This window comes from Lactuca serriola, chromosome 8 (assembly GCF_051521515.1).
Source record: "Lactuca serriola cultivar US96UC23 chromosome 8, Lser_US96UC23_V15, whole genome shotgun sequence".
Taxonomy (NCBI): Eukaryota; Viridiplantae; Streptophyta; class Magnoliopsida; order Asterales; family Asteraceae; genus Lactuca; species Lactuca serriola.
The window spans coordinates 3,146,946-3,168,301 of NC_136415.1; the positions used below are offsets into that span (position 1 = coordinate 3,146,946).

General features: G+C 34.0%; 2 protein-coding genes across 2 annotated transcripts; one reads left to right on the plus strand and one right to left on the minus strand.

The window, feature by feature from the left end:
• Nucleotides 1-240: 240 nt before the first annotated feature.
• On the minus strand, nt 241-5,853 carry ASHH1 (SET domain group 26). Its single transcript, XM_079016825.1, has 11 exons — nt 5,679-5,853; nt 5,497-5,577; nt 3,208-3,266; nt 2,291-2,450; nt 2,098-2,184; nt 1,895-1,979; nt 1,703-1,796; nt 1,412-1,610; nt 1,304-1,338; nt 833-1,199; nt 241-768 (listed from the first exon to the last, which is right to left on the minus strand). Exons 2-11 carry the CDS (start codon nt 5,521-5,523, stop codon nt 529-531), a joined length of 1,353 nt encoding a protein of 450 aa, XP_078872951.1. The 5' UTR covers nt 5,524-5,577; nt 5,679-5,853; the 3' UTR covers nt 241-528.
• A 6,064-nt stretch (nt 5,854-11,917) lies between these two features.
• On the plus strand, nt 11,918-15,002 carry LOC145070630 (uncharacterized). Its single transcript, XM_079017587.1, has 5 exons — nt 11,918-12,166; nt 12,917-13,067; nt 13,767-14,094; nt 14,196-14,368; nt 14,730-15,002. Exons 1-5 carry the CDS (start codon nt 12,109-12,111, stop codon nt 14,845-14,847), a joined length of 828 nt encoding a protein of 275 aa, XP_078873713.1. The 5' UTR covers nt 11,918-12,108; the 3' UTR covers nt 14,848-15,002.
• The last annotated feature ends 6,354 nt before the right edge of the window (nt 15,003-21,356 follow it).

Below are 21,356 nucleotides of genomic sequence, written 5' to 3' on the forward strand. Positions count from 1 at the left end.
ACAAAATAAAAACTATATTACCCTATAGGTCATTTTCCAATAAAATAATCAACGCTACTTTAATATCCATCTAACGATTTAATTTTACCGTGAAATGTTATTTTCCCCAAAAAAATGAAGAATATAAATTAATTCTTTCAAGTGACAATAACAAGCCTCAAGACAAGAGATTAAATTAAGCATCACACAACACACAGGGCTGCCATGAAGTTATATCATCGAAGAGAAGAGAGCATGATCTAACAAAACTTGGAATGACATGTCACTTTAAATAAAATATATCATCAAAGTGTGAGAGTTCCTGAAGTTGAACAACACCTTTTTTTTCTGATTTGAGTTTTATAACAACGAATTCATGAAATCTGAAATTGAACCAACAACCCACCTTAGCTTGCTGACTATGCAAAAAATTTGTATGAAAAAAGTAGGGTCCTACCATTCACAAACTTTTTGAAGAATAAAATTACATCATGAAATTCCAGACCCAAACATGCATATGCAATATGTTGTTGTGGATGATGAGGGAGGTTAAGTTTGAGGATCAGAAGGAGGAGGAGGAGGAGGAGGAGGAGGAGGGCAGACGACATTTTTGACGACTGTGAAGTACAAGTTGAAATCTGCATTTAATTTAGAGCAGGAAGCCTCTATCCACTTTTCTGCTACATTTGTGGGCAAACTGTCCAGGCTCTCCCTTTCCCTTTCTTCAATTGCAGGCCGTATTTCATCGTACACAGAATCAAGCATCACACTCGCTTCACTTCTTATCTCCTGCATGCAATAAATATATATTATGTTTTTTTTTAATGAAATTAAATAAGTGATCCATTGCTACCTCGCATTTTATGAGTTGGTCTTGTACTTTTTTTGAAGCAAAGAGCTGTGCAACACGTTTCCCATTCACCGGTTTCCTGCCCGAAGCCTTTTGCTTTCGGTTCGGGCTGCGTTTACCTGCCCGCTTTGCAGGCCCGTTGTTAAAATCCCCAGAAACCACCATACCACCACCACCACGCTTAATGTTACCACCTGAAAAATTGGTCTTGTGTTTATATCCAAAACCATTGTTGTTGTTGTTGTTGTTAACCTCGCTTCTTCTCACTGTTACTACTGAAAGGGGTTCTTCTGTAGTAATCTTGTTCACCTTTTCTGAAGGTGCTTCATCTTCAGCAGAATCATACAGAGGGAATTCATCAACTGTATATCTGAACTCATGGAAAACAATACCAAATCCCAAATCTTTTATCATCTTCATCTAAATGCAACAAAATATATATATATATATATATATATATACACACTAACCAACCTGTCATCACCATCTTCCCAGACATGATTATGCTCCTGAAGTGTTAAGAAAACAATACAACGGATTAAAATATATGAGCAACCGAAAAACTTAGCAAAACATATTTACCTGGAAACCCTGAGACTTTGCACCAAGAAAAATAGAACAGTTAGGGGCCCCACACAGACAACGCACGTTAACGCCACCATACCATTCAAAATTATAGTCATATGCAAGTTCAGTGCCAACACAAATGTCCTGTTTTGCAAAAATCCCAACCCGAGTTTCCCCTGAAACCGTCCACTTTCTAGTCTCACAATTCGGTTGGCTGCAGAAAGAATAAAGTTACTTAATGTCTTAATCCACAAATGGGAATGGGAATGGGAATAATGTAACAAGCCTTCCTTAATCCTTCCTTACCAGGAATGGTTTATAAATCTACCAAGGCTTCCTTTCCTTGTGGCATCAATAAAGTAACTGCCATTAAGAGAAATTATATATGCATCCCTTAATCCTGCATTAAAAATTAAAAATGCAATGCCAATAAATAACTATACATGTTTTTTGGTCATTAGTTACACTCATAAACCAAACCAAACCAAACATTCTAACCTTGAGCTTCATAAGTTTGAGATCTGGCCTTTGCTTCTTCTGAAGATATTACTTCTCCACAATACTCAATAATGAACTGTCCAGCCTACTCAATAAATACGTCATACCAAAAGGCATCATGTAAAGTGTAAACAAACAGCTAAGATAGATTATATATAGATAGAAGCAGTGCATATAATGTATATGATAAAATAATATTAAACCTTGATATTTTCATCAGCTAAAAGACCCCATCCACGGCCCTCCGTCTTGAATAACTTTGTCTTTGCATATTCACATTTTTGAAACCTCTGTAAATGGGGTGACACACATTAACAAAATGTAGTCCTTTTATGCAAAAGACCATGAATAAATTTCTAAGCTACAAAAAGAAAATAATAAAAAATTATAATGTACCTGGTTGTTGCAATAGGTGCCACAAGGGCAATATCCAGGGGTGCATTCTGTGTTGGTTAATACATTCAAACACCTCTCTCCACATGCAAGCTCAGTCTTACCAGGATCCAATTTGCATTCACACACAGCAATATCCTCATCTTTTTTCTTTATCTGCTGCCTACAAAAAGTACAAACACATACATACATTACAACTTCAAAGCTAGTCCAAAGTCCAAAGTCCAAACCAAACACACAGGTACAGCTCAAGTCTAGAAAAAGAAGCTGAAACTGCATCTCTATTTACAACTTAAAACTTCTCACACCACAACTTTCAACTAAAGAGTACAAGGGCATAACACCAGAACAAAAGGAGACACATAGATATAACTTTCAACTCAGAAAGCCATATCCACCATCATTGCACTGCTCACATTTACTTGCTGACATGTTCAAGAGAGTGAAAAGGGTGGTTTTTGTGGGAAAAGGGTATAAGAGTGAGGATGACACTGACCGGAGTAAGATGATTATAGGGATTTAGGGAGTTGGCATTGGTGTAATGAGGAAGATTACATTTTGGGGTCAATATCATCTTTCCTACTAAACTCTAAACTCTCTTTTGTTCCAAAAATCATAAGACAAAACCAACAATATATGGAATGCATAACCAAGCACAACAGAATGAAGTTGAGGAAGACAAAGTGAGGCTAATTTCCCAGAGATGCACAAAAAGAGAAAAACAAGACAACTTAGGAGCAAGGACACAAGCCAAGCAAAAAAAAAGGGTTAGGCTAACTTAATGGATTCTCTTAAATGAATGAGAGCATTATATGCAGAAATGACCAAAAAGCATATTCATCAAGTATTATAAAAAATTCAGTGGACAGACTAATTAATTTAACATTAATCATAATGAATAGGAGCAAGAAATAACATACTTCCGGCCTGAACGTTCATTTCGAGTAATATGTGTGAATGGAGCCACTCCTTCCGGTAACTGAGCATTAAACAAAATGTTCATAGTGTTAGAAATATGATAAATTTGTATCATACAAGTGTCAAATGCATGGAAAACTCCTCAGAGAACCATTAATACAGATGTATTTAATGTTAAGCCTTGAGGAGCATAGTTATATTACTGTTAATGTTATTACAAACGTGTCAATATAACATAGATATGGGTAATCATATTTCAATAGCAATACATTGAAAAGTGCAATTTTAGATAGACTCTGGATGGAGGTTAGCTTAGACCAGTACTAAGGCAAATAAAGTAAACAGAACAGAATGAAATTATAGCATCAACCAAGCCCACTCTCTAACTCTCACATGCATTTTGTAGGTCAACTGACCAATAGACCTGGATGGATATAAGCAAATCTAGACAGTATGATCTAAAGTAAGGTCCATTATCAAATTAGTGTTGCTCTCACTGCAAACTCAGAGGAACTTTTGCTTTCAAAACCCTGGTAAATGTATAGTTAATTAAAGATCTTGTGTCATATTAACATGTAAGTTTCAGTGTAACCGATAAGAATATTGGGACAAAAATTATGCATCGAGTTTACGGATTTTTACTTCTATTGACAGCAACAGCATTAGCATCCAATCAAAAATGAAATGAAACCCCAAGATCTTCACTTTTAGAATAAATCGTCCGCATCAATTGATCAAGATCACTTACCATTGATCAAAAACCAATTCTTTCTAATCTTTCTTTCCTCATACAAGGAAAGTAAAATGCAGGTGAAATAAACACATATAAGGGAACAAAGATAGCTTTTCTATTAGAGATCAACAAAATTTTCGCTAACCGAAGGAGATACCCGTGTCAAGTAAATTTTGCACATGGATTGATCCGTATAAATATCAAAGAAACATATCAAAAGAAAAAACCCTACTAAAAGCAAAAGATTAGGGAAGATACATAAGTAGGGATCTTAAATCGACAACACATGTGCTATGGAGCCAACAAACCTTCTTACTGTGAACAAGGTTGCGGTTTGCTCTTTTTCCCAAATATGAACATTGGGAATGTCTATCTGTTTGTTCATCCTTCTCCATCAATCAACACACAGATGATTAGGGTTTTGTGTCGATGAGTGAAATACTCCAAATGATTCTCTTCCCGACAATAAATAATCCCAATATACTCTTTCTTTAAATCTCTATCAAGAATTAATATGGAGAGTGAGCCTAGTAGGGGAGATTTGGGAGTGGAATGACACTATTTGGGCCTATGAACTTTGAGCCAAATTGGAAAAAGGCCTATAAAGTTCATATTCTTGAGAGAGGGCCCATAAACCTCATGATAAATTGTATTTAGGCCTAAGCCCCTCAACTTCCCCTGTTTTCCAACTAAAAGTGCAAAATGCTCGTTTAGCCCTCGATGAAGTCACATGATTTCAACTTGAATTTTGTAAATAAAGAACATAAATGCCATTCCTTTCATCAACTTCATCTCGAAGAACAAAAGAGCCAAATAGAAAATAAAAGATCACGTATATCTTCCGTACATATAAGTCCTATTGTATCTATCCACCTCCAATTTCATCAACATCTTTTTCTAGAGATGTGAGGACTTCTTTGAATCTCCAAAACACCCTTGTGATTTTGGAGTTGTTTATCTAATTCTAAAGAATGTTCCAAATTGACATATGGTGAAACTCAATAGTTCTTAACTTAACAAAACCAAAGGAAAAAAATTGTATGCGTCCACATAAAACCAACAGCATAGTATTAGGAATCATTAAAAGTTTGGACAATAAAATAACAGTTAAATAGTTCAAATGTTCCAAAGTATGGTTCTACAAGTTCAATGTTATAGTGTAAAGCACATAATACCAATCAGTTAATTGTTTTTTAACCTAATAACATGTAAGAGCCAGTTAAAGCTTGCATCTTGATTTGCATGGTAAAAGAATACCAATTTGCTTGTTGCTACTTGATATGAAATTAATCCATTCTCTAAACCTAATTCACTAGTCCCGGAAACTGATATCCATCTAAAAGTTGGCACCTTCGATTCTCTTTTTTCCATGAAAACAGCCACGTTTAGGGTAAAAAGAACACTATGTGTGAGTTGTCAATCTTAAAGTGGAATATAAGACGAAAGTTGTTTACTTCCGAAACATTAACAGAAAGATAATTAAGAAGCCCAAAATCCAAAAGCCACTAAATTTGACCAATAACTAACAAATCAACGAAGGCCGGTTTCGAATACCTACATGGATTCTGTTGAATTCGAGCTCCATTTCCGCCACATAGAAAAAATCGGACACTTGCTCTAGGGTTTGATATTGCGACTTCTAAAACAACAAAAAAGGAGATTAAGATACATAAAATTCGAAAAATCTAGCACATGTTGATCTGTTTCTTGAGATAACTTATGAAAAAATGCGAGTTTTACCTCATGCTTCTTCTCTAACACGAGGATGTGATGGGTGATGAGGATTTTGCTGATTTTCGTCAGTGGCTACGCATTTATCTGAGAGAAGGAAAATGTTGTTTGCTGTTGCAAAATCTTTGGCGCTGCGATTCAAGTGTGTGCTTCCGTCCTTTGGCTTTCCGATTAGCCCCTGAAGTTTGTCTTCCATTACAAAAATAGGGTTAATCAGGACATATATGATAAAAGGGTTAAGTTAAACGTAGTTTTAATTAATTGATAATCAAAGTTTTAAGAGGGTTATTATTAAGTTTAAATCATTATAATTAAGTTATTAAACTTTTATTTTTGTGTCTTTTTTTTACTTCAGGTTTACTCAATTCTATAAATAATTTTTAATTTAACTGATCATTTGAAATATAAAACCTTTACACTTAGTAAATTTAAATCGTGAAAATAATTACAATAATTTTTAAAAGAAAAAAAATTACAATTTTTTATATTTATTTATAAAATAGTTAAAAACTTGTTTTACAGAAAAAAAAAAATCATACTTTCGTACAACTTTTTTACTAAATTTATAGCGAACTGCCAGCAACTTATTTTCCGATAATCGTTTCGACACTATTTTTAGACTTTTCTCATTAGTCTTATAATTTTCGCGTGTAATCATCACTGTGAGTTTACAGCCAATGTTTTTTACATTTTATAAAAGTGTTTACAAATTTATGCTTGCAAACGTACGAACTTATGCTTACGAACATATGAATTTATGCTTATGAACTTATGCTTGTGAACTTATGAACTTATGCTTACAAACTTATGAACTTGTGCTTAGGAACTTATGCTTATGAACTTATGAACTTATGTTTGCGAACTTATGAACTTGTGATCTTATGAACTTATACATATAAACTTATGGACCTTATAATTCAATGGTTACATGAGACATATTCATTACCTAAGTGTGATGATGTTGAAAGACACATACAATACTTATAAGTCCTTTAAGTTATAACGTTAATTTTAGTGATCAAGATAATTATATATAGATCTATACGAGTTGACAGCCTCACCTATAGCTACTAGCTACAAACTTGACAAACAAGTCATAATGGGTGATAATTGTCTTTGCTTATAATGATGTCAATGAAGCATCGAACAAGGCACGCCACTTAGTTAGAACAAACTTGGTTATATGTACTTTTTGTAACATTGAAGTGTGATTAATTCATTAATAATATATATATGTTGAAAAACTATTTATGGTTGAAACTACTACGATTCAAATAGTTAAAACATATTAACTTACCAACTTTATGTTGACTCTCTTCAAATAACATGTATTCTAAGGGAAATAAGAGTATGAAGCTTACGCTTATGGAATAAGTCTTGGAGTCATAGTATTCTTTAGATATAACCTACTGTTAGAGGCATGCTTATGTAATATTAAATGTTGTAACTCTAGATAAGCACTTATGTAATTCCTTTTAAGTAATAAGATTTCCCCTTCTATGTTATTTGTTGTGATTGTTCTATGTATTCAGTGATTGTGATCCATGACATCATCTCACTGCAGGGCGATTTCGTTGTTGGTTGTGGGTGTGACATAAGATCTTAATGTTTCATGTGCTTAATAGGTAAACCCATGAAAGTATTAAAAGCTTCAATTAAGCCATAAAGTCTTCAAACTTCCCAAAACGCCAGTTACGACTTACTAAACTTACTTCCTACTAAAAAACTTCCAGTCATCTCAATGAAACCTTAATTTTCCAAAGTTACTTAGTCAAAAACATTAATCCAATTTCAATGAGTCATTTGAGTTACACTTCACTTCATAAAATCCTATTTCAAAGTAGGTCATCAGCTATAGAAACCCTAGGTTAAAAGTTGAAGGTCACCAATGATTTAATTGATCAGTCTCAATGTGGTTTAAGGAACTCTAAGCTTGAGAATAGCTTTGAAACATTGAAGCAAACTTATAATATGAGACAATTTACTTATTCAAACCACAACTAAGATGTAACACCCCGTTCCTAAGAGTACCTAATTGTGAGTCCCCGGGATTTAAGAGAAATGATATTTTGGTCATCTTGTAGGAAAAGTAGAAAAGGAGGGGCAAGTATGAAATTTGGGGACTCGCCGAGTACGCCCAGCGTAAGCTGGGATTACGCCCAGCGTAATTGGGTAAGTGACGCGGGTGCAAGGTTGAGTACGCCCAACGTACTCTCAGAGTTCTAAAACCCTAAATTTAGGGTCAACCACTATATAAGGAACATGTTGGTGCATTCCCTAGCCTCCATAAGCTCTCTTTTAACCTCAGAAACCCTAGAAAACCGTATTCCCTCCATTGTTGGGTGTGTTTGGCCTTAGAAAGCTCATTTTGGCAAAAGAAAAGCTAGAAGAAGAAAGGAGAAGTTGTCAAAGAAGGAAAGGAACGATTGGAGCTTGTAAATCTGAAGAGATATCATCCTTTGGAGCTTATTTGAGGTATAAAGCTTCTTGCTTGCCATTTATTTTGCATAGATCTATGTGTTGTGAAGCTTTGACACCATTCTTGTCCCAAAAGTCCTCATCTTGTTGCATGTTTCAAGTTGGTCAAGATTATCTGTCCTTTCAGACCTTTGGAGAGGTCTTGAGTGAGAAAAATGAGGTCCCAAGGGTTGTAGTTGTTCCATGTGTGAGATATATAGGTCTTAATGGATTAAGACCTTAGATTAAGAGCTTTTGGACGTCCCAAGTGATAAAGTTTGAGACTTTATGAGTCTTAGGCGTATTTAGCCTAGGGATCTGAAGTTTGGGCTTAAGAGCTTAAGCCATTAAGAGGTTATAAGGACTTAATGAGTAGCGAAGTTACGCCCCGCGTAGCGGGTCAGGGCCCCGATCCTCAGCTGCGATTTAGTGTGTACGCCCCGCGTACCAAGGAGGGTACGCCCAGCGTACTCCCCCTAATTGGACCTTAATATCGGGCCTTAGAGTTTGGGCCGTTTGTGGGTAGTTGGTTTATGGGCCAAATCTGGAAATTATGGATAGAGTGTTTTGGGCCCAATTATTGTTATGGACCTTGGATCTAGGCCCATTTGGTGAGGTGGGCCCAATTTAGTAAATTGGGCCAATAATGAGCTTTGTTTTGGACTTCTGGACTTTGGGCCATTGGTGGGCTTGGGAGCTTACCTAGTGTTGGGCCGGATTGAGTTAGGGGTAAAATGGTCAATTTACCCTTAGAAGAGTATTGTGCTTGGCCTAATGTTTATTTGTGCTATGTTGGCTAGTTCGTGATTTTCGGTGAGTCGGTGATTCGAGAATCTACTTCTTCAGTTCAGAGTTTCGGCAGTGCGAGGTGAGTTATCCTCACTATATCGACAGGGTCTAAGGCACCAAGGCCGACCCTTTATCGGATTGAGATCCGGGTATTTGTTGTTATGTTATTGCTTTGATATGTTTGCATCCTGGTAGCTAGGATGGTATATGTTAGAGACCTGGTTAAGGTCGGTTCCCTGATATGTAGGGTGATGCTATGCTAGTGACCGGTTAGGTCGGTATCCTGGTTAGGATGATGATATGTTATGTGATCTGTTTGATCGGCTTGTTGATTGTGAATTCTTATATGATTATATGTTTATGTGCACATGGTTGTTTGGACTAGAGTTGGGTTGAGGCAGGTCCTGCTTTGTGCTGTAGGCCAAGATACCCAGGGCGGACCGGTTGTCCCGAAGGCCCAGTGAGCGGTCCGGATAGGTTGTAGGCCCCAAGAGGGCGGACCAGACGTGCCGAGGCTCAGAGAGTGGACCAGGCCGACTGAAGGCCCGGTGCGGGCGGACCAGTCATACTGTAGACTCAGAGAGTGGACCAGGTGGATTGAAGGCCCGGTGCGGGCAGACTAATCACACTGCAGACTCGATGTATATGGCTAGACTCGGAGGGTGGACCAGGTGGACTGTTGTCCGGTGTGGCGGACCAGTCTCACAGTAGACCCGAAGTGCATAGCTGTTCTGTGTTCTGTTATGTTATGTATGCTATGTATGATATGGGCCGGAAGGCACTATGTTATGGGCCGGAAGACATTATGATTTGGATCGGAAGGTCGTAGCCTGGAAAGGCGTATGTGTGGTTGGTATTTTGGGGATATCTCACTAAGCTTTCGGGCTTACAGTTGTGGTTTAATGTTTTTCAGGTTCTTCAGGAGACTGTGGCAAGGCAAAGGCGTGATCGTACCGCTCCTCATGTTATGTTGTGATGTGATTATGTGAATACTCTAAATAAATTGTATTGAAAACCTTTTTGTAATAATTTAATGAAATCGGGTTGTTTTTGAAAAATTTAAATTGGTTGGAATTTTTCGGTCGTTACATAAGACCCACTACTAGAGAGACATCAGGCTCATTAATCATCCCCAAACTCCATAACAATCTAATGGATGTAGATTCATGGATTAGATGCTAAAAATGATTGAACAAACACATAAGATTCGTAATTATACTAACATTATTATTTTTGAATTGAGTTCCTAAACCCTAGATCGGCATAGGGCAAAGGAAGGAAAAAAAATCACAACCTCTTAAGCTCCAATTCCACTTCTAACACCAAATCTTAGCTTGCTCTTCAAATGATTCACTATGAATCTTCAAACTTCATGGAAATGTTGCTCTATCGTTTTCTCTTAAATTTAGATCGATCTTAACTCAACTAGGGAGAAAACTCAACTGGTTCATGTCTAATACTTAATTTCTACATTTGGTCCTTCATGTTTCTACATTTTACATTTAACACCAATATAACTAGTTATTTAAGATATTACACTTATGGTCCCTTCCTACTATGTAACATAATATTGTGGTCATCTTTAACTATTTGGGTCAACTATCTAGGTCAAATATATATTTTACCAATTTGTCAAGTTTAGCTTATTTTCACAAATTTTAACTTAATCATATTTTATTACTTTAATATTTTATTTTATGTTTCCATTCGTTGTTATTTATTGATTTTACTGCTCTCTTAGATTATTGCCTATTTTATTTATTTTATCTTTATATCTTTTACGCATATATTATTTATTTATTTATTATTTTGCCAAAATTTAACTTTCTATTAAAAATAGTTAAAATACCAGACTTTACATATGAATGCTATATATATATATATATATATATATATATATATATATATATATATATATATATATATATATATATATTTATTTATTTATTTATTTGACATTTGAAAACCATAATTTGATCATTTCATATACATTATTACATTTAAATTATATAAAATACACGAATACTTCGCATTTGCAGATTGTTTGCTTTTTGTCCGCAGATCTTCATGGCGTCTTCTGTCTGCGCGGTGCAGACCATGCGCAAACATTAGCCTTTGCAGACTGCTTGTTTTTTTTTGAAGACTTTAGACCTAAAAATGTCTGCACGCCCTCTTCTTGGCGCAGATGTGGACCAGAGTCTTCTAACATCTTCAGACATCTTTTAGCCTAAAAAAACACATATACTTTATTATTTTTTTTTTTGAATTTAATTTATTCCAACTTTATTAGTGATAATTTTTTTTTAAAAAAAGTACAATACTTAAAAAATAAAAAAGTTCGACGACACAAACATGATATTTTTGACAAATTTATAAATAAAAGTTTATTACAATAATGGTCGTTGAAGCTGTTTATATAAATATGAAAAAATATATATATTCTTATATTTTTTGTGCTAAATTTTATAAAACATTATTTAATAAAACATCGTTAATTTTTAGAAAAAAATATTTATGACACGGTTTTAATTGATTTAATTGAAAAAATCGAAGTTTATTTCCATTCATTTATATATCAATTTTTTTGATTCCTAATTACAATGTTTAGACATAACTTTGCGACAAAATTTGTTGGTTTTTATCAAATATATATATATTAATTTGTACTATTTTTTTTTTCACTTTTTATACAATAATACATAAAAGTTGATTTAAATATATTAAAAAATCACTTTATAGTTTAAAAAAAATCAGTTTATTTATATTTTAGTATAATGTATATGTTAAAAAAACAATTTTTTTTTTCAGACCGCAGATGTTTGGACCATTGCAGAGGTCTACAGATGTGATCCCAAACTTGCTTGCTTCGTAAAGAAAAAAAAAAAAAAAAAAAGAACACCTAAATTATCAATAATTTTAGTCTAAATTAATAAATTATTGCATATGAGCATTTTGCAACAATTAAATAAATTAAAAGTAAAAGGCTGATGCCTGATGACCTCGATAAATTGTTTGTTGCCAAAACCCCAAAACCTTAAACCTTGCTTGTCCAATGTCCACCTGCATCCGCATCTTGCTATGGGCAATATATGTTAAAACATGAAGTAGATGCAACTCCTGTACATGTTTCGATATCTGCAATGCTGCTGAGTTTCCTATTCTGTTTTCCTAGTGTTTCCTCGCACCTTTCTTGATGCCGATCGTTAAAGGTTTCCGACGATTTCAGTCAAATATTGTTTGTTTCAGACAAGGTTTGTTCATATTTTTATCGTAAACATACCCGGATTTTCTTGATCTGGCACGATTGTCTTATGAACCTATTCGTTGACTGCAACCCGAATATACATTTACATATTTCCATTTGTTTAGCGATTTAACGTAGTACTTGTATGTCTAGATTTGTGTTCATCAATTGCATTTGAATATCTGTAAAATTTATATTTGTAGGATTTGGTTTCTGTTTGCAAGTTTTATACAAGTTAAAATAGCATTTTAATATCACTATTTGTCACACAAGTTTAGGTTTGGAATATATAGGGTTTAATCTGTGTTTGTTAAAAGGCACACAACTTGAATGCTTTTACAGGTTTGTAATGCTATAAGTTTGGCTACCTGCGTCTCATCATTGTTAGGCACACAGTCACAACCTACAAGAGAAGATCTTATAGCTGAATCAATAACATAAGGTGTGGCATTTATTGTGAGATGGTGGTTGTATCAAATTACTGTTTGGTTAGGGTTAGTCTATAGTCTATTATACTCTATAGTAAGTAAAGGGGGCTAGGGTATGTATTTGTTATGGTTTTTTCATTATTGAAGACAATTGTGTGAGTGAGCATCATAAGCATTAGCCATTAGGAGAGTTGAGAGTAGGGCATTGTATCTGCTTGCTACCTGATTTACATCTCTGAGACCCATTAAATAGTGAATTGCTTTTTCTTTGCATTGTGCTTAAATAAAAATAAAAGTGTGATGATTGAATTAATGTGGAGACATGGCAGTTGTGAGTGAGATATCCAGTGTGAGTGTGGTGGTGCCTGGTTCAAACGGTCAACAGTCTGGATGTGGTGCTGCTTCTTTTACTTCTAAGAGTAAAAGTAAAAGGATAAGTATTGCTGATCGGAGGGAGCTGCTGGAATCCTTTGTCAACAAGTATGTGTCTTTTCACTTGCTTGCATTTTTTTTTTGTTACTAATGCTCTTTGCTTTGCTTTGCTTGCATTTTTAGGCAATATTGAATCTCTAGTCAGTAGTCACTACTGGGTAGGGTAATAATGAAAAACCTTGTTGAACAATGTTGAAATTTACATATGGACACCTAAAACCTCTGTTTCACATAATGCTATGAAAGACTATAAAATTTGCATATTCATGACTTTTACTATGTGCAATATAAGCTGCAATGTTAAATATTTTCATACAAAATAAACAGTACCTCCCTTGACCTGTTTATCCTACTAGCACCCTACTTTCATTTCTATTCTACTTTGAAAATTCCACCCAATCATAGCAATGTCATGTCATGTCATCCATAAGCAAAACAATTTTCAAAGTACAATGTCCTAAAAAGAAAAAAGTTCAAATCACAATGCTATATTTTATTTGGGTAGATTTAGTTCAAACTACAATGCCTTGATAAGAAAACAATTCTAACTACAGTGATGTAATAGAAAGAAATAAAAGCAGGTTGCTATAATAAACAAATAAATGAAAGTAAGTTGTTATCTCCTGCATTTAACCCCGAATAAAAACAAGTGTCCAGTTGTTGTCTGAGAATTTACCCACTTTGTGTATGGCTATAGCATGAGATATAAGAATACGTTTTGTCTGGACTGGGGTTTTGGTTTTGTAGGTATAGAGGTATGAATTCAGGAAAATTCCCGAGCCCAACAAGTGCACAGAAAGAAGTAGGTGGTGGTTACTATTCAATTAGAAAGATGCTTCAGGAAATGGAATACAATTTTAAATTATCTTCTTTGGAGAAACTGCCTGTTACAAAGGAGAACAAAAAGCAGAATAAAAGTGAAGATACTGTAATAGCATCTCCAAGTCAACAGGTCTCAAACAGTCAAATAACCATGGACCACAATCTTTATGAAGATGCCTGGCTAGAATCTGTTGGTAATTTAGACAAGAACTCTAAAGGGCTTCAACCATCAACGAGCAAGAATATTACAAGAGTAAGCTTTTATTCTTTATGTTATATTAATATGAGCTACAGCTACTATGCATTTGCCAGTTGCCATGGATATTTATTAATTGCTTGTCAATGTCAATGTAGGATGATGCTACACAAAGTCAGGAGAGGAGGAGAGCTGAATGTCATGAGCAATTAGAGAATGATGGCAAAGATGAATCTCCTTTGGAAAATGATAAATTTGGATTCGAGGGTATAGACTCAAAAGTTGAACAACAACAGGAACATGATGGGAATGTGATAAGAAACATCACCAGGTAATCTTCTTTATTCTAATTCACACAACATAATAGTACCCCAGTCCCATGACATGACATGACATGCTGCTTTGATTATCTCTGAGCTTCATATTGTCTGTCTTCTTACCACCCATTTTATATATTTTGCTGGGAAATTGCACACTATCATTCTTCTTTAAACTCTCAACTTCTGGTATGGGCAAACTGCAGGAAATAGCCACATCTCAGTATCACTATAGACAATGCACTTTATCTTTTCCCAATAATACCAATGTTCTTACATTTTTCACTCATACTTACAAACTTATGTATTCATGGATAAAATATGTGTCTGTGTGTAATATTTAACTGGATGAATTGTGCAACTTGTTGAATGTAGGGAGACGTCTGAGACTCAAAAAGATGAGGAGTTGAGAGAGAAGGCATCATCATCATCTATATGGGGAAATTTGAAGTCGCTGGCATCTGGCTTTATTAACATCTGGAAGAAACAATAATTGTAGTTGTCTGTCTCTAGTTGAAGATATAAGTTACAAGCTATGAATATGAAAATAGTAGGCTTCATTCTGATGTTGGATCAATTAGATTTGTACATTTCATTGATGAAATCTTTGCGAGGATATGGAATTTTGAGAGGAGCTTTTTAAATCAACGTAAGCTACTAATTTTAGTATACGATTTGTAAAACTTGAATGTCATGTGCTATTTAATACTGTATTTATAAAGCGTGCGACTAGTTTGCAACAGAGATGGCCAGAGTTGATGAAATCATGGTTCAAGTGCGGGAAAGAGGTTTAAAGTTTAGACATCAAAACCTAATCCTAATCCTAATCCTGGCACTGGCACTATTAATGCTCCGATTTTGATTTTTGATGTGGAATCACATTGTTCAAATCTTAGACATTCTATTTACTGTTTGAGGTAAAATCTACAATTATTATTATAACCTATGCACAAAGAAATAAAATAACCTACTTAAAATATTGATAAATGTAAGTTGTTAAAATAACTTAACTCGTTGTCGTTAATTATAAAATAATACTAATATTCTTATATTAAATTAAAAGGTTGATATAATACGTTATCATTATAAAATAATAACTATTTATCTTGAAAAACGTCATGTATATTGACTACTTACACTCTGTGTATGGATTCTACTTACAAATTGTGTATGGAATAAATTATGTATAATTTTTGATTCAATATTATTTTAGTTATTGTTATAGTGGATTAATTTAACTATTTTGCAAGGTTGTTAAGATCGAGATTCTACATAGGATTGTTTTTGAGTTTGAAAAATCGGGATTGAGGTCCTAAGATCCTACAAAATGAAACATTATTTTAATTTATAATTTTTTAAACCATGAAAAATATTTGAAATATTTATTTTTTCATTCAAAAGTTCTAAAAACCTTAAAATATTAATCAAAAGTCACAACACAAAATGATAACTGGTAAGTTGGTAAAGGGTAAAAGACATAAATGATAAAAAAATTTCATTTGCAAAAAGTAAAAATAAATAAATAATAAAAAAAAATCAAAGGAAGGTAGGATCGGATCGGATCTCGATCCTATAATCTTACGATTCTACCTCAAATACGATCCATTTATGATCCAACTCGTTTTTCATACCTAGGATCGTAAGATCCTACGATCAGGATCGCGATGTTGACAACCATTCTATTTTGGTAGTCATTTTCCAATTTCATTAAGGATGGTAGGAGTAGAAGTCTCCAAACCCACTCATTTCACTATCACGTCAACGTCTTTCTCTCATATTTCTTTCATCTTTTTTCAACTAAATACTAAATAACATATTTCCAAACCAATTCAACTCACTCAGTTAAAAATACAAAAAACAACATAAGGTACACGTTTTTAAGCTCATGGATATATATATATATATATATATATATATATATATATATATATATATATATATATATATATAGAGAGAGAGAGAGAGAGAGAGAGAGAGAGAGAGAGAGAGAGAGAGAGAGAATCGATGGTACCTCCATTGGACGGATAATGATCTAAAAATGTACCTCGGTACCTCCAACCCAAACACAAAAAATACTTACTACTCCGTTTACCCTAATAACTATTGTTTCCATGTAACATAATTTTTATTTTCATGTGTTTTTTTAGTTAAATATATTTTTGATTTAATCGTTATAACTATAATTATATTTAGTTAATTTAAAAGCTACCTATGATGATAGTTTTGAATTGTTTATAAAAGTAAAAAACTTGATACTTTTTTGGTCAATTTGACCTCTAGGTTTAGCTTTTACATTTAATATCCATTTCTTTTAAAGTCTTTTAGATATTTCTTTTTGGGAAATTGAGTAATTAAACAAGTAGAGATGTAGTTAACAAAAGTAACTTTTGAAAACTAACAACTTTAGTCTGGAATGGACTCTTCTGAACACAAAAACCCGGTCCAAGCTTAGTATGTAGCCCAAATGAGAACACCTATAAGGTTGAGAACGCAATAACAGTTATGGACCAATCATTTTATAAGGATATATTAGTAACTTTATATTTATATTAAATTGTAACTTACAAATATTAATTAATGATTTCCTAAAATCTAGGGATAATGATTTTAATTACCTAAAAAATTAATAGTTCTTTTTAGTTAATGGAACATATGTAAATATATTTTTTTTATGATTTTTCCCAAAAATAATTTATGATCGTTTCTTTTTCTTTAAAAGAAAATCAATACAACTCAAATCACAAATGAACACATTTTTATCTATACTGATTTTTTTCAAAAACTAATACAACTTAATCCCATTTTAATTTCACAATCACAAATGAATATGCACTGTTATTCACAAATATCACAAATAGATATTATATTTAATCACAAATGAATATAACATTTCAACATCTAAAAGAAAAAGATAAACAGGAATATATGTTCATTCTCATTTATTTTGCCAAGATACAAACACATCTAATCAATATTGAATACATTTCAATCGCAAATGAAATATACTTCTAATAAAAAATGAAATTATAATACATAAGTTAGCTGTTTTTCTATCAGCATAAAAGAATACATATATGAAACATCAAGCTCCTTTTTCTTGAAACATTGCTTCCAATTGTTTTTTTTGTTTCATTATTTCTTCTCAATGGACCTAACATAAAAATCACTAGATTAATTCATTAGTTTGAACCTTTTATCAACGACCTAAGAAACTTTTTTAATAAATATAATCTTACTTGTACTGTTACTCTGTTAGTAGAAATTTGTGAGATTGAAAACCATATATTTGAGTAATCTTGTTGGTTCTTTTGTCTTCTTTAGTATCCAAAACCTACATCAAGTATTATAATCATTAATGATTATAACTCAATGCTTACCTCTTGATCTTTGGATCTCTAGTAATAATTAACGTTAATGATGCTGGTGCTTGCCTTTTGTAGTGCATCCAAATCTTGCTTTCATCGTCTCATGCTACACTCTTGATTTATATGCCTATTATATCCAACTGCTATGAGTTAGAGTGAGACTCAACCATCGATTTTAATCCAAAACAGAAAAAAGAAAAAGAAATTTGTTGTTCTTCTATTCTTCTTCTTCGATTTATGTTAAAATCAAACAAAAAAAACGAAGTGCAGCCCAAATGATTTCTGACCTGTTTCCGTTCATTGTCACTCGATCAGACAAGGACCAAAAATTACCCAATTGATTATGCCTCCCGATCCCTGCTCTGTTTGTGAATCATTCTCTTCAGATCAAGAGCAATTCGAAGATCCTGTTCCAAAACATAAAAGAGAAAAAGAAATTCGTTGTTCTTATATTCTTCTTCAATTTTTGTTAAAATCAAACAAAAAAAAAACGGAGAGCAGCCCAAATGATTTCTGACCTGTTTCCATTCACTGTCACTCGATCAGACGAGGATCGAACATTTCCCTAATGGATTATGCCTCTCGATCTCTGCTCCGTTCGTGAATCCTTCTCTTCCGATCAACAACAATTCGAAGATCCTGTTTCCCTCTCCTTTTTTTTTGGCTTCATCGATTCCAATCTGCCCCACCCTTCTTTTCCCTTTTAGTGGTGGATCAATGATGTAGGATGGAGGCGTACCTAGGTTTACAGAGATAGATGAAGAGAGAGAGACGGGAAATGAAAGGAAATAGGTGAGTGATTGAGGAATTATAGGAATTAACTAATGGTGGTAAATGTCCAATTACTATAATACCCTTATCACAGTTTGTAGTTACACTTTAATACCTGTAACTTTTAAAATTTTACATAAATTGTTCGTTTGATAATAGCCTTAGATTTAATTATTTAGATAGTTCATATTAGTTCTCGAGTTCTCAACATTTTGGGTGTTCTTATTTGATCATGTATATATATATATATATATATATATATATATATATATATATATATATATATATATATATATGGGTCCCACACAGAATAATGCGGAATACGCATTCCGGGTTGTAAATATCCGAGGATCGATCTACCCGCTTTTCAGACCTAATTATTAGCATGGATTCATCAAACAAAATAAGTTCTACTTTTAAGTTGCTTACATTTATTTTTACAAACAACTTTAAGTATTCCAGAAGAGTCTGAAATATGATGAAAGTCCGGAATACGATGATCTAGTCCGAATTTTTTTTTTTAATGTTTTTCTATCGTTGTACGTGTATGAATCGCATGTAGGTATCATGGAGTGTGTTTAGGATCGTTTTTTAGACCGAAAATAGTTTTTGTAGGCAATCCAAAATGTTACTGTAAGTCTGGAACATGAAGAATGTAGTCCGGCCCGATCATCTATTATGGAATGATGTATGGAATGACAATCCGAAACAACTACTTATTATATTTTTTTCCTAATGATGTTTTATAAACCTTATTAGTCCAAAGACGATTTTGCGTGAGCATTGTTAAAAATGGGTTTTACAGACAAAGAAGTTGTATTCCATTTACAAAAGCTTTTATAATTGTGTCCGATAAAGGTAAAATCGAAAAACAAAAAATTATAATAATTTTTTGTTTTTATTTTTACATAAATGTATTAAAATGTTAGAAAATAAAATAAAAAATAAACCAGCAAAAACACCTATAAAATAAGAATGAAATCAGAAAGAGTGTTAAAACTTAAATTGAAAGCAGACAGAACTCCGAAAGATGAGACCGAAGCAAGTGCAGACAAACCTGTTATGATAAACTAATCGCGATTTTTTTGGATATGTTTCAACAATTTGGTTTTATTATTACATATGTTTATGCAAATAGGTTTTTAATGTGTATGATAATATGTTTTATTTTCAGTCTCCAGCATCCAGTGACTCGATCGATGATGATGATGAGTTGAAAATAGCAGATGATAACGTATGTCTTGAAAACAAGCAACAACGTCTTGTTGACATAACTACATCAGAAATGATTCGTGATTATCTACGTGCAAAACAACGAATAGTAATATAGGAAATTTGTAACACCCCGATTCTCAGGTATAAGTTTTAAAGCCTTATATACATGTTTATGGACCTACTCGACGAGTTGGTTGCCCTAACTTGTCTTGTAGAGACGGATTAGCCGCGTGGATTATTGGAGCTACTCGATGAGTCGGAGGACCCTGACTCGAGGAGTAGGAGCTGGAAAATGAAACCCTAATTTACAGGGTTCTACACCCTATTTAAAGGATCATTAGCCTCCACCAGCCTCCCTTACCGTCCCCCTTGAGCTCAGGAAAACCCTAATCGCGATTTTACTCCATTTTGTGTGTTAAGAAGCTTGGAATGTGTGTTTGTGGAGAGGACTTGAAGTCTAAGGAGCTTGGAACAAGGAGAAGCTTTTGGATCCGACTTCTACTTCATCTTGGCATCATCTGGAAGGTAACAAGTCGTTACCTTGACTTCTCTCTAGCTAGATTTCTCCATGCTTAAGTTTAGGGCTATTTCTAGGTTGTTATGGAAATACTTCGGGTATTGGCCATGATTTGAGGTTGTAACTTCAGATCTGAACTCCTCTAGGTCCCAAATTCATAAATCTATTATCTTTACCTTGTGTTGACCTCTCACCATGCCCTAAACCTCATTCTAGACTTGGTTTTGGTGTTCTATGCCTTTAATACCTTGCATCCACATAAAGTTTGCAACTTTATGTGGACTTTGTGCCTTAGGAAGCTAGATCTACAATTTGGAGCTTTGGGATAGCTTAAAAATGTCTGAATGGACTTGACAAGTTGCATGGTCAACTTGACGAGTACGATGAAGATTGGTCGTTGTTGGTTTCTGCATGAACTCGGCGAGTCAGTGAGATGACTCGACAAGTCAGTGAGGGTTTTCCCGACCTTTGGACACACATGGACTTGACGAGTTGTTTGGAAACTCGGCGAGTCAACTATGGTTTTCACGGTTTCTCGAGTTATGGAAGGACTTGACGATTCGATGAACTACACTCGACGAGTTGGGTCAACATGGATTATTGACCTTGACCGTTGACTTTGACCAAGGGTTGACCGTTTTAACTGCTGGGGGTATTTTAGTAAATTAGGAATTTATGGAAGTGGTCCTATGATGAATATAGGTGGTGGAGTTCATGGCTGTGATTCGAGAGCTTGATCTTAGCACTACAATTCGACATTTGTGAGGTGAGTTCTCCTCACTATATCAACAGGGTTTAAGGCACCAATGTCGACCCTTTTCGGATTTGTATCCGGGTTTATTGCACGATATGCTTTATGATTTGTATCATGGTTATAGGATGGTTGCTATGTTAGTGATCTGTTAGATCAGCATCCTGGTTATAAGATTATGCTATGTTAGTGATCTGTTAGATTGGTATCCTGGTTAAGTGGTTATAGGATAGTTGCTATGTTAGTGATCGGTTAGATCGGTATCCTGGTTATAGGATGGTTGCCATGTTAGTGATTTGTTAGATCTGTGTGACTATCTATACATGATAGCTAGCATATGATATTTATGTGCACATGTTTGTTTGATTAGAGGTTGGGTTGAG